Raw genomic sequence first — 16,776 nt, 5'->3', positions numbered from 1 at the left:
TGTGCACAAGCCCTAAACCTAAAACATTTTGTGCATCATTTATTTGTTCAGTTTCTTTAAACAAGTCAGAAATAACAATGAGCAAATGATTCTAAGCAAAAATAATTTGTTCAGAATTTTACCAATTCATGGATTCTAGAAAATCTGAATTTCAGGAAATTCTATTCAATAAAAAATCATACCCACCTCGCCTCTCACCTGTCCCTACCGCCGGAACTCCACCTGTGACTCCAGTATTCTCTTCACAGAAGCGTCTCACACCAACTAGTCCTCAACGCGCATTGTACTGTCATCATTTACGCCAACTCATTTATTTAGAAATCTTTATGACTTGTCCAAAGAAGCTGAACCCTGTCCCAGTTGAACCCGTTACTGGCGCATCTATTTATTATTCGTTGGGGGGTCTGAAGCCCTCAGAACATAATAATCTGTTCATTTTAATGGCAATCAGGGCATATTGATTTTCATTAAGTAAAATTGATGGAAATTGAATTTCTGGGCTGAATTTGAGCTAATTCGAATTTCGGAAGATATGGTAATTTCTAGTCTTTAGGTCAAAATTTCACAGCTCCTTAAAGGGGTGGTCCGGTCCAAATCAATAAGTCTGCAGTCACTTTGTGTGAATACAAATTTATGAATCCCCCCAGGGCAGGCACTGCGGGTTTCTGAGCTGGGACTGGAGGGTAAGTATGAGTTATACATACTCCCAGCTAGAGCCCGTCCAGTGGCCGCGGCCTTGCTCCATACACTTGTATGACTAGTGACGTGGCTGTCCAGTGGGCGTGGCAGACTACAAGGCGCGGCCTCGCTCCATACAAGTGTATGGGGTGAGACTGCACCTACTAGATGGGCTCTGGCCCGGAGTATGTATAATACATATACTGTATACCCTCCGGTCCTAGCTCAGAAACTGGCGTGCACTGGGGGGGATTCATAAGTCTGCAGTCAGAAAGAGTGACTGCAGACTTATTGATTTTGACCGGAGAACCCCTTTAATCCTATACCAAAGAGATTTGATATTGTGGATAATTACATAATAATAAAAAAGTATATATATTGTGAATAATTTATAAAAACAACATTAAAACAAGTGCTTGTAAACAAAGGGGCATATTTATCAATGCTAGATAGTGCAAATGTAAAACTTTAATAATAATTACAATTTTATTTAAAACTTGATAAAGTTGATTTAAGTTATGAAACTTGGGGGGGATTGCGCAAATTGTGACAGAATTCTGGAACATTTAGGTTGATAAATCTCTCCCAAATGTCTTTTTTTTAAACAGATGTATAGCATCAACCAAGTTACTTATATTAGCTCTTTATTCTCCTTGTTCATGTAAATGCTGGAATATCATGTTTTACGATACTTTCTTAAGATTCCTATACAAAATCCAAAAGTCAAACAATTTGAATCTACCATTGTGTAAAATTAAATTGTCTTGTTATGCAATAGGAAAGAACACACTTACAAATGCACTGTTGCTCCAAAAGAATGTGCCTAACTTCACAAGTATCACAAAGCCGTCCAGTAACGCCCGGCTTACAGGAGCATTGGCCACTTATTCTATCACAATCATTCTTCAATGATCCTGCTGGATTGCAGTCACATAACTGGCAGCTACCATCAGGCTCCATGGGATTTCCAAAATAACCCAGGGAACACCTAAGAGTAACAAGACAAAAACCAAGTTAATGAACCAAATGACCATCATATATCCTTATGTTTAAAGGGGCTATGTAAAACTCATACACTAATAAACAAAATTATAACATTATTGCAAAGAAATTAAAGTAATGAAATATTACTCCAGTCAGGCACATGCCACTCATAAGATGCTCAAATTCATTAAGTGGCATACACCTGTTAATGAATTTGGCTCATCCTATTCTTGTACACCCCTCATTAAGACTGGCATCCAAAACGCCGGTCTTAATGAATCAAGGTCTTAGTTTGTCAAATAACTACTCTAGTTTATTTTATTTTTTTTAAGTAAAATACACTTCATGAATGATCTTTTCCATTTTTAGGTAGCATCCAGGTATCTGATGAGCCTTCACAAGGAAATTAGATGTATTGCAGCAATGTCTTATATATTTTTTTGTACATATGACCAACTAACGCTGCATGACTTAAATAAGATGATACATACTGTTCACAGTGTCTTCCCTCGTATCCAGGCAGACAGGCATCACAACGAAAACCATTGATTCCTTCAAGTACACACGTTGGACTAAAACTGAAAGAACAGCAAAAAATATGGCAATATGGAACCATTTACACAAGGAATTCAGAGAGTCAAATATGGCAGAGTTTACTTCTGTATCTAGTATCCCCAATGAATGCTAACGGCAGAGATAGTTTTCGGTCGGATTCAATGTGTATATTGTTTCAAACCGATATAAAATAATGGACAAGACATTTATTAGTACTGGGAAATCTCTTTGCACATTCCAATAAAATGTTATATATTCTGAATGATAAATTCACAAATATAAATAAAACATAATAAAAAAAGATTATGTGAAATAATAAATGTAACATGATACTAGACAGACATTAGACCCCGTTATATAGTAGGAGTCTTCTACCTTACCTCTTCGAGTTGCCTCTAGGGCAAGCACACAGCGAGCAATCTGAGATTGACCCAGTTACTTTTCCATAATACCCAGGGGCACAAATATGGCAATGATGCCCAGCAGTATGGTCTCTGCAGCCCTGCAAAGTGGGAGTGAACATGAAATAACTATGGTAATGAAAAACAATGGAAAATGGGTAGTATATTAAAAAGCTTCCATTTACTAACTATGGCTATACAGACAGATAATCTAACATTATTATTAAATCTGCATTATTTTTTAGCCATTTTGACAATGTGTTAGACATTTTTATCCATGTGTTATCGGATAGATCCCAGACCAATGTTATTCTATGGGGTAGTGCTGATCAGAGTTTTCTTTCTTATACTGTGGGTGAGTGGAAATCATTGGACTGCACTCGCATGACACCCGAGTGCAGTCAGATTTCTGCAGACTCACAGAATGGAAAAGATGGAGATATTTTATTCTCCACCTTCTCCTCACCTGTGCTACAATTCTTTCATGCGAGAGAATCGGCTCACACTAAGCTGGCACTCTGATCAAACTCAGAGTTTAATCCGAGTGTCATAATCAACCCGAATCTACGCTCGTGTGTTCCCGGCCTTAAGAGTTGGGTCAGAATTTTCGACAGTTTTTGTTGGAAGAAAAAAAAAACTGCTGAAGGTTTCTCACGCTTCTCCTATCAAACAGTCTGTCTAAAATGAACAGCACACAGATGGCATCACAGCGCTGTTCGATTTTTTTTTTTTGCGGATCCATAGACTTGACTTGGCAAGTTTGATCCAATAATCTGATCAATATCGGACAAATCTACGCATTTTTGTGCAAGCCACTTGGTCCGAAGAAGAAATTAAAAACTCCCTTTCTCGTGATGAGGGGCTCCAACGATGAGATCCCCAATGATCAGCAACTTATCATATATACCCCTGAATAGGTGATAAGTAGTGTTGAGCATTCCGATACTGAAATATCGGGTATCGGCCGATATTCGCGGTATCGGAATTCCGATACTTAATTCCGATACTTTTGCAATATCGTATACCGGAATCGGAAGTTCCCATAATGCAATGAGCCATTTTCATTTTATTCAGCCAATGAGGATCCTAAGAAGTGTGGGCACATCCTGTTAGGCATGTAGGCATCTTAACTAATAGCATGGCTGTGATTGGCTGCTGAAATGATGTCATGATGCACTATAAAAGCCGCCGCCGCCATTTTGAGCTCACTCTGCTGTGAATTCAGTTAGGGATAGGACGCTGTTGTTCTGAGGGACAGTTTTAGCTACCTATTTGGTCTATTCTGCTTTACCCAAGCTACTTTATAAATCGCTGTGCCTTGCAGCGCTAGTGCACAGTTCTCTGTGCTGTTCACCGCTGTCTGCAAGGTCTCTGTGTGTGAGTGCAGCTCACCCTGTAGTGTGTGCTTCAGCCACGTCTGGTTGTAGTGCACTCAGTGTGTGTCACTGCCTCATACATTGTCCTTTTTTGCCAATTCATAATTTTTCCTGATATCTCCTATTAGTGTGGTGGTTCCATCCGTATTCAGCTAAATTGGTTCCAAACACACTATATAGGACTAGATAGAGAATTTTTTTTTGTCTTGCAGCGCTAGTGCACAGTGCTCTGCATCTGTACTGTTCACCGCTGTCTGCAAGGTCTGGTGTGTGAGTGCAGCTCACCCTGTAGTGTGTGCTTCAGCCACGTCTGGTTGTAGTGCACTCAGTGTGTGTCACTGCCTCATACATTGTCCTTTTTTGCCAATTCATAATTTTTCCTGATATCTCCTATTAGTGTGGTGGTTCCATCCGTATTCAGCTAAATTGGTTCCAAACACACTATATAGGAGTAGTTAGAGGAGCCTTTCTGCAGCATTGGGCCCTGCAGCCCCAGCCAGATTAGTATTAGCCTATTTTTTGCAGCCTCATCTATTGCATTGTAGGTTACCTTCCTACATTGTAATAGCTACAAAAAGTTTGTGATACTATCGTTATTACATCTTTAGGCACATCCAGTGTCTTTTTGTGACAAAAAAAACCTAAATAAAGTTCACCAAACACTCCACTTTACAGTTGTGTAGGCCACATTAGCTCATATTAAAGTCTAGTCCACACTTTATAAAAATAGTGTTTCTTATACCTGTTAGCAGCTGTTCAGGAATAAGCACACTAAGCCCTTAGTACTTTTCTGCCTATCTTTATCAGTCTACCAAGATGAAGAAGGCAGGGAGTAAGGCATGTGGTCGTGGGCGTGGTCGTGGGCCTGGGTGTGGAGTTTCTGCAGGGAGAGGACGTGGGGATTCTGTGCCTGCTGCGGGCACCAGTGACTCAGCATCCCCCAGTTTTACCAGGGAACAGTCCTTTATGCGCAGCTTTGTAGGAGCTAGCCGTACCCCACTGCTGCGTGAGGACCAAATTGAAGCCGTTGTCGGATGGATGGCAGCTAACGCATCGACTTCAATTAGTTCCAGATCCTCTCAGGTCCTGAGCACTGAAGAGCACCCATCTGTCTCTTCACCACCTGCCAAATTGCCCAGGCAGTCAGAGAGCCCTGGACAGGAGCCATCTCTACTTCTGTTCTCTGAATCTCTTGGCTTGGAAAGAGGGGGCCAGCCAAGCAGAATTCGAGAATTTGAAGAAGAGGTAGTATGCAGTGATGCGCAACTGTTTTGTCTCTCTGAATCTGAAGAGGCGGGTGGGCCAGTGCCTATGGTCAGCAGCACACCTCAGTACGCATCTGATGATGAGACTCAGGTGCCACTTTCTGGTGCGTACTGTGCTGTCGAGACTACCCAGGAGAAGCAGTTGTTTGGAGAGGGTGGTGTAGATGATGAGGTCCTTGACCCATCATGGCGTGAGGGACAGGAAGGTGGTGGGAGCAGCTCTGAGGAAGAGATTCCCCGAACAGCCCAAAAAGGAGGGAGAGGGAGGGGGTAGACTTGGTTGCCTGTAGCCTCCACTTCGGCACCCATTAGGAGCATGGCTCTTCCAAAATCCAAAGCGGGCGCTCCCAAGACTTGCAGTGCCTGGTCCTTTTTTGACACAGTTGCAGATGACATTTGCTTTGTCAAATGCAAGCTGTGTAATCAGAAGGTGAAAAGAGGGAAAAGTGTCAGCAACCTCAATACCACAAATATGTGGAAACATGTGCAGACCAAGCATGTGGTGGAGTTACAAAAACACACTGAAGACCTAGGCCAACCTACAGCGCCACCTACCACCTCTTCAGCTCGTGTTGTAGCCTCTTCCTCCAGCTCACACACAGCTGGTTCGGCTTCCTCACAGGATCGCCATGGAAGAATCTCTGGCACTGTTGTACAGAGACACAGTGTAATTCCACCCACAGCACCACTTTCCCAGTCATCCTCACACTCCCAGGCCAGTCTACAGCCATCGTTAGCACAGGCATGGGAGAAAAGGCGCCCATACTCGGCAAACCACCCCCGAGCACAGGCTCTGAATGCTGGCATTGCTAAACTACTGGCCCTTGAAATGCTATCATTCAGGCTGGTGGAGACTGACACATTCCGTAACTTTATGGCATTGGCAGTCCCACAATACAACGTGCCCAGCCGATTTTATTTCAGCAGGCAAGCCGTCCCTGCCCTGCAACATCATGTGGAGGGAAAAATTAAACATGCGCTACAAAATGCCGTCAGTAGCAAGGTCCACCTGACCACCGATGCGTGGACCAGTAAGCATGGACAGGGACGATACCTTTCCCTCACTGCCCATTGGGTAAATGTTGTGGAGCCGGGTACAGATCTTGAGAGTGGCGCTGTACGTGTTCTGCCAACTCCAAGGATTGCAGGAATCCAGTCTGTACACAATGACTCCTCCTCATACTCCAGTTCCTCTGAATCAGCGCTGCAGGAGCCGTCACGGTCTACCTCCACATCGACCCGTGAACGGTTACCTGTTATGGTGACCAATATGAGCACAGCCGTGGCCAAACGTCAACAGGCCGTATTAAAATTAATTTCTTTGGGGAATCGAAGCCACACAGCGCAGGAGCTCTGGAATGCCATCAAGCAGCAGAGCGACGTGTGGTTTGTGCCAGCGAATCTCCAGCCAGGCATGGTAGTGTGTGACAATGGCCGAAATCTGGTGGCAGCTCTGGGCCTAGGCAACCTCACTCACATCCCATGTCTGGCACATGTGCTCAACTTGGTCGTGCAGAGTTTTTTGAGGGACTATCCGGATCTTGATGCACTGCTTCACAAGGTCCGCATAGAGTGCGCTCACTTGCGGCGTTCCACCAATGCAAGATCATGCATTGCAGCTCTGCAGCGCCGATTACGTCTTCCGGAACATCGCATCATATGTGACCTACCCACCAGGTGGAATTCAATGTTACATATGTTGGAGAGGTTGTGTGAGCAGCAGGCAGCAGTAATGGAGTACCAGCTGCAGCAGGCGCAAACAAGTAGCAGTGCGCGCCGTTCACACTTCACCACCACTGAGTGGGCCTCTATGAAGGACATTTGCCACGTTTTGCGTGCCTTCGATTATTCCACGCGGATGGCGAGTGCAGATGATGCACTAGTCAGCATGACTATCCTCCTTATCTGCCTGCTTGAAAAAACACTGCAAGCACTAAGGGACGAGGTTTTGGAAGAGGTGGAGGATGAGGAGTCACAAATGCCATCTGCTTCTCTACAGTCTGCACAACGTGGTTCCTCACAAAGGCCTAGGCAGGGGACACTTTGTGAGGAGGATGAGGAGGAGTCAATGGATGAGGAAGACATCTGTCCAGAGGAGGGAGGTACACAATGCTCTAGTAGTCAGTATCTAGAGCGAGGGTGGGGTGATGCAGAGCAGGCAGAGATCACGCCTCAAGCAGGGGACAGCGTTTCTTGGCCAGTTGGCAGTCTGCATTACATGGTTGATTTCATGCTGCAGTGCCTGAGAAACGACCGCCGCATCGCCCACATTCTCAACACGGCTGATTATTGGGTGTCCACCCTCCTAGATCCTCGCTACCGGGACAACTTACAAAGCCTCATAACACCGTTGAACCGGGAGCGTAAAATGCGGGAGTACCAAGACGCACTGGTGCATTCCATCATGTTCTCCATTCCAACCGAGAGCAGTGCTGCTAGTGCTTTACAAAGCAGCTCAGTGCGTCGAGGCAGTGGAGGAAGCTCTGCACAAAGAGGGAGCAGAAGCAGCGCCTCAGCACAAGGCAAGACCAGTATGGCCGAAATGTGGCAAAGTTTTGTGTCCCCGCCGCCACAAATGTCTACACCATCACAGACGGCTCCAGTCAGCAGGAGGCAACGTTTCCGTCAGATGGTGACAGACTACATGTCTTGCCCTCTTAGTGTACTCCCAGACGGCTCTTCTCCCTTCAAGTTTTGGGTCTGTAAGCTGGATACATGGCCAGAGCTTAGTCAGTATGCATTGGAGGTGCTAGCTTGCCCTGCTGCTAGTGTATTATCGGAACGCGTCTTTAGTGCCGCAAGTGGTGTACTAACAGACCGTCGCATGCGACTATCCTCCGATAACGTTGACCGGCTTACTTTTCTCAAAATGAACAAGGTCTGGATCTCTCATGAATTTGCCAGTCCTCTTCCAGAATAAATAATTGGTTGGCAACAGTATCCAGGTCTCCTGTTGTGTTCATGTTTCTACCACCTGAACTGTAATCCCTGAGCTCCAACACCGCCAGTTGGCGCTTGGAAGTGCCGTCTGCACAGTCAACACTTGCTGCCGTGTTATTGGGGTTCAGTAACGTCAGCTGTTCCCCTGCTGTGCGGACGGCAATTTCTCCTGCTCTGTCCACATTCTCACTACTACAGATTTTAAAGTTGCTCCAATTACACCTCTGGCTCCTCTGTTTTCAGTATTATCCCTGAGCTCCAACACCGCCAGTTGGGGCTCGGAAGTGCCGTCTGCACAGTCAACACTTGCTGCCCGGTTATTGGGGTTCAGTAACGTCAGCTGTTCCCCTGCTGTGCGGACGGCAATTTCTCCTGCTCTGTCCACATTCTCACTACTACAGATTTTAAAGTTGCTCCAATTACACCTCTGGCTCCTCTGTTTTCAGTATTATCCCTGAGCTCCAACACCGCCAGTTGGCGCTCGGAAGTGCCGTCTGCACAGTCAACACTTGCTGCCGTGTTATTGGGGTTCAGTAACGTCAGCTGTTCCCCTGCTGTGCGGACGGCAATTTCTCCTGCTCTGTCCACATTCTCACTACTACAGATTTTAAAGTTGCTCCAATTACACCTCTGGCTCCTCTGTTTTCAGTATTATCCCTGAGCTCCAACACCGCCAGTTGGCGCTCGGAAGTGCCGTCTGCACAGTCAACACTTGCTGCCGTGTTATTGGGGTTCAGTAACGTCAGCTGTTCCCCTGCTGTGCAGACGGCAATTTCTCCTGCTCTGTCCACATTCTCACTACTACAGATTTTAAAGTTGCTCCAATTACACCTCTGGCTCCTCTGTTTTCAGTATTATCCCTGAGCTCCAACACCGCCAGTTGGCGCTCGGAAGTGCCGTCTGCACAGTCAACACTTGCTGCCGTGTTATTGGGGTTCAGTAACGTCAGCTGTTCCCCTGCTGTGCGGACGGCAATTTCTCCTGCTCTGTCCACATTCTCACTACTACAGATTTTAAAGTTGCTCCAATTACACCTCTGGCTCCTCTGTTTTCAGTATTATCCCTGAGCTCCAACACCGCCAGTTGGGGCTCGGAAGTGCCGTCTGCACAGTCAACACTTGCTGCCGTGTTATTGGGGTTCAGTAACGTCAGCGGTTCTCCTGCTGTGCGGACGGCAATTTCTCCTGCTCTGTCCACATTCTCACTACTACAGATTTTAAAGTTGCTCCAATTACACCTCTGGCTCCTCTGTTTTCAGTATTATCCCTGAGCTCCAACACCGCCAGTTGGCGCTCGGAAGTGCCGTCTGCACAGTCAACACTTACTGCCGTGTTATTGGGGTTCAGTAACGTCAGCTGTTCCCCTGCTGTGCAGACGGCAATTTCTCCTGCTCTGTCCACATTCTCACGACTACAGATTTAAAACTTGCTCCAATTACACCTCTGGCTCCACTCTGTTTTTAGTATTTACCCTGGGTTCCAGCACCGCCAGCTGGTTCTCGGTAGTTCCATTTGCTCTTGTACCTTCTACTACCCATCCGGGTTCCAGTACCGTCAGCTGGTTCTCGGCAGTGACTTTGGCACGGGTACTCCCTCCTGCCCAGCCTGGTTCCAGCACGCCAGCTGTTTCCGGGTAGTGTCAACGTCACTTTGCCTCCAATGCGTTGTCCTGTCGTGTTGCGGTCGGGTTAGCCGACTCTATGGTGCCTGCAGTTTAGGTGACTCCTATGTGGGCTGCGGGATCTGGCAATGAAGGCTGGTTCCATAGTGCCAATAGGACAAGCACCCCCTGTAGGACTGTGGGTTTTGGTAACTGCGGCCGGCTCGCGGCCTTGAACTTTTTTTTACATGGGTACCTTCTGCTACCCATCCGGGTTCCAGTACCGTCAGCTGGTTCTCGGCAGTGCCTTTGAATTAGGTGCCTCCTTCTCGGTATCCAAGTTCCACCAATGTCTGCTGGTCCTTGGTAGTGCTTTCTGGCACAGGTACCTCCTGCTTAGTAACCGAGTTCCAGTACCGTCAGCTGGTCTTCGGCAGTTCCATTGGCTCTTGTACCTTCTGCTACCCATCCGGGTTCCAGTACCGTCAGCTGGTCCTCGGTAGTTCCTCAGCTTTCTTGTACCTTCTGCTACATTTCCAAGTTCAAGCTTTTTGAAATGGTTCTTGGTAATCACTCTAGATCTCCCTGACGAGGACCCTGAAGACGAGGACCCTGAAGACCAACCCTAAGAAGACGAGGACCCCGAAGACGACGACCCTGAAGACGAGGACCCTGAAGACCACCCCGAAGAAGACGAGGACCCTGAAGACCAACCCGAAGAAGACAAGGACCCTGAAGACCACCCCGAAGAAGACGAGGACCCCGAAGACGAGGACCCAGAAGACCAACCCGAAGAAGACGAGGACCCCGAAGACGAGGACCCCCGAAGACGACGACCCTGAAGACCACCCCGAAGAAGACCAAGAAGATGACCCTGAAGAAGTTGACCAAGAGGACAAAGAAGAGAAGACAAGCACCAAGATACAGAAGAACAAGAGACAGAAAACCAAGAAGCAGAAATACAAGAAGCTGCAGAACAAAAAGCGGAAGAACATTAAGCATAAGACTAAAAATCAGAGCAAAAGATAATATCTAAATTATAAGCAGAAGATGACTAAGCAGTGTATGGGGGTGAGTCCGTTCCTCCTCGTGGTGCCCCTGGAAAAGACCTGCTGCTGCAGGCCAAACTGAACGCGGACAAATCCTGTTGTAAATCTTTTGTGATGGGCAGAACGAAAGGTGTAATGTCCAACCTTTTATAGATAACAACTACAGGAATGCCTGCCACAAATAAGAATATGATGAAGAAGAAGAAGAAGATGAAGAAGTAGAATATGAAGAATGTAAAAAAAAAGAATAATACGAAGAAGGTGAAGAAGAAGAAGATGAAGAAGGTGAAGAAGAAGTGGATGAAAAAGATGCTGAGGATGATGAAGGAGAAAGTGTGGGAGAAGTAAAAAAGAAGGTGAAGAGCATGGAAGTAGTGAAACATAAATATCTGACAAAATATAAAAATACTTAACATAGTCAATATTTCCGTAACTCAGAACGTCTTAAAAAAAAATATTAATTCCTCCTATTCCATTTGATTGGGCTAAACCTCTATGCCTTTATTGTCTCCCCCACCTCCCCCAATACATTCTACATTATTCTTAGTTGTTTTCCTTCATGTAGAATTAACCTACAAGGAAAGAAAGGGTTTATTTTCATTCCGATATTTCTGTCCCATTGACTTGCATTGGTTTCCGGTATCGGAATCGGCGATATCCGATACTTTTTCGGTATCGGTCCGATCCAATCCGATCCGATATTTCCCGATATCGGAAGGTATCGCTCAACACTAGTGATAACTTGTGATTGTGGCACTACCCCTTTAACTTTAGCCTATCTTTGAACACTTTTAGATGGATCAACCCCATCACTGATGTCTGGTGAGATTTATGGGTTTGCATTGTGAGAAGTTTACAATCCATTTCACCGTGAAAATCTCAGAGCATAAAAAACCTCCTTGTCCAAGATACTAGGGACGAGCGGACCCGAATTTTAAAGTTCGGTGTTCGTAGTGGACAGTCACAAGTGCTAACCGATGAACACGGACTTTCCTTGGAAGTCCGTTGCAATGTCTGGAGTTCCGGGGGAAGTCTGTTGGAGAAAGAGAGTGAGAGAGAGATAGAGAGAGTTTCCGATTCAGAAGTCCATGTCTCCCATTTTTTTCAATGGGGTTCGGGTTCTGGTACCCGTACCCGAACCAAAGTTTTGAATAAAGTTCAGGTACCAGAACCAGAACTTCCATGGGTCCACTCATCCCTAATCCTGACTGATTCAATGCAGACAACAGTGAAGTAATGTTAAACAGATTATAGTATATCAGGTCATTAAAATACAGGACTACTGTAAGTACAAGAAACTTACCATGCACTCTCCAGTATGTGGATCACAAAGCTCGCTGTGGTTACTGCACTGACAGGGTACGCAGGGGGCAATATATGGCTGGGAGCTGAGCACATTCACTTCCGTCACTATCTCTCTGTAGTAGCCAGGCGCACACTCCTGAAGATTAAAGAGATAAAAGTTCTTATATGGAGCAGATCCATTCCTCACAACGGGAACCCAGAAGTGATGAAGGATGTTGTTCAAGTCACCTGACACGAGAGTCCGGTATATCCAGGAGGACATTCACAGATCTCAATAAGTTGAGCTGCTTCCCGGTCAGAATGCATTTCTGTTGCTTCTACTGCAATGTTCATGGAGATATTTGATATCCTATTAATAATGAAGTACAATAAAGTTTGTAACTATATAAATCTTGTTTGCAATTGAAATTAGAGTCAACCATTTCGGGTCCTTTCCATAAATGTTAACCTTGACATAGATTTCAACACGAATTTAGTTTTGAAATCGATATCAAATCCAATGACAATCTACATCCCATGCAAACATGAGAATATTTCCGCAAGTATTTTTATTTGTGCGGCATAAAAAATGCCATATAAATAACTAGAATGTTCCTTTTTTCGGATTAACCCACTAAATGATAATGAGTCTAATCCTTCTGGGCATTTGTTGCACACACAGCAAACACACAGTGTAGGATTTCCGCTCTGAAAATACACTTCAGATTTCAAGCTGCTGTACGAATATAGCCTTACTGTTCACAAAAATAATATAGAAAATTTGCAAATACACTATTTATATTTTGTAAATCATATATGGCAGAATGTGTTTTATTAATAATTTATTATTATCATTATGAGATAAATTAACAATAGCTCCGATTTCAGTGCTGAAATCTAACATTACTTGATTTAACGGCTTGTTCTGAAAATTCTTATTCTGTAAATTGGAGTATTTACATTATACATTGTACATTAATTAAAAATAAAACAGATAATGTCTATGTGTACTACAGAGGCTCAGCCATGTCACTAATGTATAAAATTAGCTTATTATATGTAGATTATAACTCTATAGCAGATGTTTGAACTGTTTTTGAAGGTGAGCATAATCTTTATGAGGACCTGTCACTTGCCATGGATATGTAATTTTTTTATCTGTTATAGATTATGCTGTTTTCCTGACCACTCCTGAGATGTGGCCATCTCTTCCCTATATGTAAATCTAGACTTGTTTTCCAACAGGGCATGGTCCTCAAGAAGATTCCCATAAAAAAGTAAGGACCATGCCTACTTGGATAAAAAGACTAGACTAGGAAGGAACAAGGAAGAGGTGATGAAATTTTAGGAATAGAGAGGTGCAGGAGTAAAATAAAGACAGCGCCTTTCCTCCAGGTAAAAAAAAAACAACAAAAAAATGTATTTATGTCACGTTACAGATCATCTTTAAAGGGGTTTTCCCATGAACAAAAGTTCATTTTAATCAATAGATCTTTGAATAATAATAAGTTCCATAATTGGATGTGTTTAAATAAAATGTTCCTGCGCTGAGATAATCTTATAAATGTGCCCCTGCTGTGTGCTGTGTAATGGCTGTGTCTGACCGTGCAGGAACATAGTCTGATCATACCACAGCTCCTGGGCAGAGGTGGAGAAAAAGAGTATACAGACATTACAGCATGGGATCACAGATGATTATTTCAATGAAGTAAAACATTGTTTAAAAACAGGGAGAGAAATGCTTTACCCCACAGAAATAATCAGCCGTGATCCACTGCTGTAATGTCTGTATACTCTTTTGATTCTTCCCCTGTCCAGGAGATGTGGTATGATCAGACCATGTCCTGTATGGTCAGACACAGCCATTACACAGTACTCAGCAGGGGCACATGTATAAGATTATCTCAGCACAGGAACATTTTATTTAAACACATCCAATTGTGGAACTTATTATTATTCCAAGATCTATTGATTAAAATCAACTTTCGTTCGAGGGAAAACCCTTTTAAGTATGTGATTAAAATGATTTTTATCTATTTTTTAAATAAATATTCTAAAACAGTATATTCACATGGAGCAGATTTGTAGAAACTTCTTTGACTATCCTATTTATTTGAATGGATCAGTAATAGATGATCTTGCTGCATAAACTACTCTGTTCAACTGTATGGAACAGATTGTTAATTGCTGAAAATCTGCTATGTGTGGGTACACCCTAAAACCCAGTAGCCATAAAGCACAGGGTTAGCATTGTATGTTTTGCCCCATGGCTGCGATACTTACATGCATACTTATAGAAGGTGCTAATAACTCCAGATTTTTAATAACCTTATATTTGCATTAAATGCATTATTTTCTATTAATAGCACATTATGGGGATATACTCAAGTTGTCTCTTGAGCAGCTCAGAGCAATCCAGTATCCCCACTACCTTGTTGCTTGGGGGGGAAAGAACTTTTCCTTAAGTGACAACTCTAGTCAGGAGCTTCATTTTGCTACAACACATTAATAGTCTATCAGTGGTTTGTTCTGAAGCCTAAATTGTTCTGAAGTCTTTTATCATTATATTTGCATATAAAGATAACAGGGTGTTTGAACAAACATATAACGGAGGAAAGTGAGAGCTGTGATTAGAAGAGCTGCCTTGGAAGCTGCCCATGGTGGGTGCTGGGAGACTGAAATCTACAAGCCTGATAAATACACCTTTTTCAGGACCTAAGAGGGGTGGGGAGATATGTGCTAATGGCTGTATAGAAATCAATGGGCTGGAGAGAGCTGACTGGGATATCAGGAGTCACTTCTCTCCTGGAATATAACTACTGTGCACCCTGGTCTGGTGGCTTAGCTCCCTGGCAACAAGTTGTACACCATGTAAGATAAAAGCTATTATTTCAAGAGAATGAAAACATATAGAGAAAGTCAGTCAATAACAAACTTGCTGATTTTCACGCTGGTTAACTAACTAAAACTATTTAATAATGTGAGAATACCCACGTAAGGAAAAAATGGCTTTCATCCTTGACACGTATCACAAATCATTGGGATTAGCTACAGAATACACCATCAGGAATACAATTTTCAAAACGTGGAGATTTTGCCACACATGTAGTGCTAAGGTTATATGAAGCCTGACAGCATATAGAGCAGTTTATCACTATACTGTATCACTGACTTACCTGCTCTGTTGTATTCCATAGCCATATGATGCCTTAATAAGAATATAATCAATGTTGCTTAGAACAGACATGAAATCCTTTCTTGAAACTGAATTTTCAGACACAGAGTTATGATATTTCCAATTATCCTGCAGTAAAGTATGTGAGAATGAAACAGTTATGATCTATGACTTCTATGATGATCATAATTGAAAATAAAGAGGCAGCACCAGACTATTACAGGGATGAAATAAAGCAAACATCAGCTATGATGTTTTAGGCTGTGTACACACGTCGCATTTTTGCTGCATTTCTGCTGCGTTTTTTCAGTGCAGATTTGTTACAAAACCTCAAGTATTTCCTGATGCCAACAAAGTGAATGAGAATCCTGAAGTGTCATGCACACGTTGCTTATTTGTGACTTGCAGATTTGGTGCAGATTTAAATCTGCAACATGTCAATTCTTTCAGCGTTTTTGCTGCAGATTTCACCCACACCAAAGAGTGAGGAAAAATCTGCACCAAAAACGCAAGTAAAAAATGCAGCAAAAAAAATAGTATTTTTGCTGCTGCGTTTATCCTGCCAAGAGATGCAGAAATGGCGCAAAAATTTCTTATTTTAGCCTTAGGCTCTGTTCACACTAGGCATTTATTCAGCATTTTTTTCTGCAGCAAAGCCTGATCTCTTGGCAGGAAAGAAGCAGCGTCAAAAACGCAGGTTTTGTTGTGTTTTTCAAGATCCCAAAATTCAGCTTTTCTTCCACCACAGAATCATGAACACAGGTCACCAATGCAAGACATATGTGAAACCATATTAACCAGAATTACAAATGTAACAGTGGGGGGGAGGTGAATTGTAATAGTTTTTCCAAGTCATTGGCAGTACATTGAGGACACTATTTATTTTCACACTATGGTCTGCCATTGAGTTTCTCAGGGATTGTTCAATTTCACACCTCCGTGGGCCACAGGTATTGCTCAATCTCACACCTTGGTCAGCCAATGTTTACTTATATGCATCTCTAATTTAATTAAACCATACTAGCTAAACTGCCATCTCAGGTGACAAAGACAAGATGATAAAATCACAAAAATAAATGAGTTTCACATATGGCTGTATTTGTTTTTTTTTCACTAAGAATGCAGCTAAACCTGATAGCTATGTTCACACTATGCGTTTTCTCAGCATTTTTTCACCACCCTTTACTTTCAATGGGTGAAAAACGCTGACAGAAGTGACATGCTCTATTGTGCATAAAGCCATGCAAAGCACAAAATACTGATGACAGAAAAAACAATGTTTGTGCATGTAATCTCGTAGACTTTACTGGTACTATAAAACGCAGCTGAAAATTTGCATAACGCAGCTGAAAATTTGCATAAAAAATGCATTAAAAACACACTGAAAAAACACCTAGTGTGAATATAGCCTTATATTGTATGTCCAATACATAATATCAGGTGCATACTGTATTCACTAATAGAATAACA

The 16,776-nt window shown here is 43.2% G+C and overlaps 1 protein-coding gene across 1 annotated transcript in view; it reads right to left on the bottom strand.

Annotated features, from left to right (window-relative positions):
* Positions 1-16,776, bottom strand: part of LAMA1 (laminin subunit alpha 1) — a 264,311-nt gene that overhangs the window by 79,084 nt on the left and 168,451 nt on the right. Inside the window, exons 27-32 of the mRNA XM_073679061.1 lie at positions 15,308-15,435; positions 12,381-12,501; positions 12,151-12,288; positions 2,598-2,719; positions 2,154-2,240; positions 1,473-1,666 (exon numbers count right to left, since the gene is read on the bottom strand). Coding sequence (XP_073535162.1) covers positions 1,473-1,666; positions 2,154-2,240; positions 2,598-2,719; positions 12,151-12,288; positions 12,381-12,501; positions 15,308-15,435 — 790 coding nt within the window. The remainder of the gene's footprint in view (positions 1-1,472; positions 1,667-2,153; positions 2,241-2,597; positions 2,720-12,150; positions 12,289-12,380; positions 12,502-15,307; positions 15,436-16,776) is intronic.

Source organism: Phyllobates terribilis, unplaced genomic scaffold (genome assembly GCF_046119375.1).
Source record: "Phyllobates terribilis strain yellow unplaced genomic scaffold, ASM4611937v1 Scaffold_4__5_contigs__length_816908805, whole genome shotgun sequence".
NCBI lineage: Eukaryota > Metazoa > Chordata > Amphibia > Anura > Dendrobatidae > Phyllobates > Phyllobates terribilis.
The sequence above is the reverse complement of the archived record's forward strand: the minus strand, read 5'-3'. Positions and strand labels throughout refer to the sequence as shown.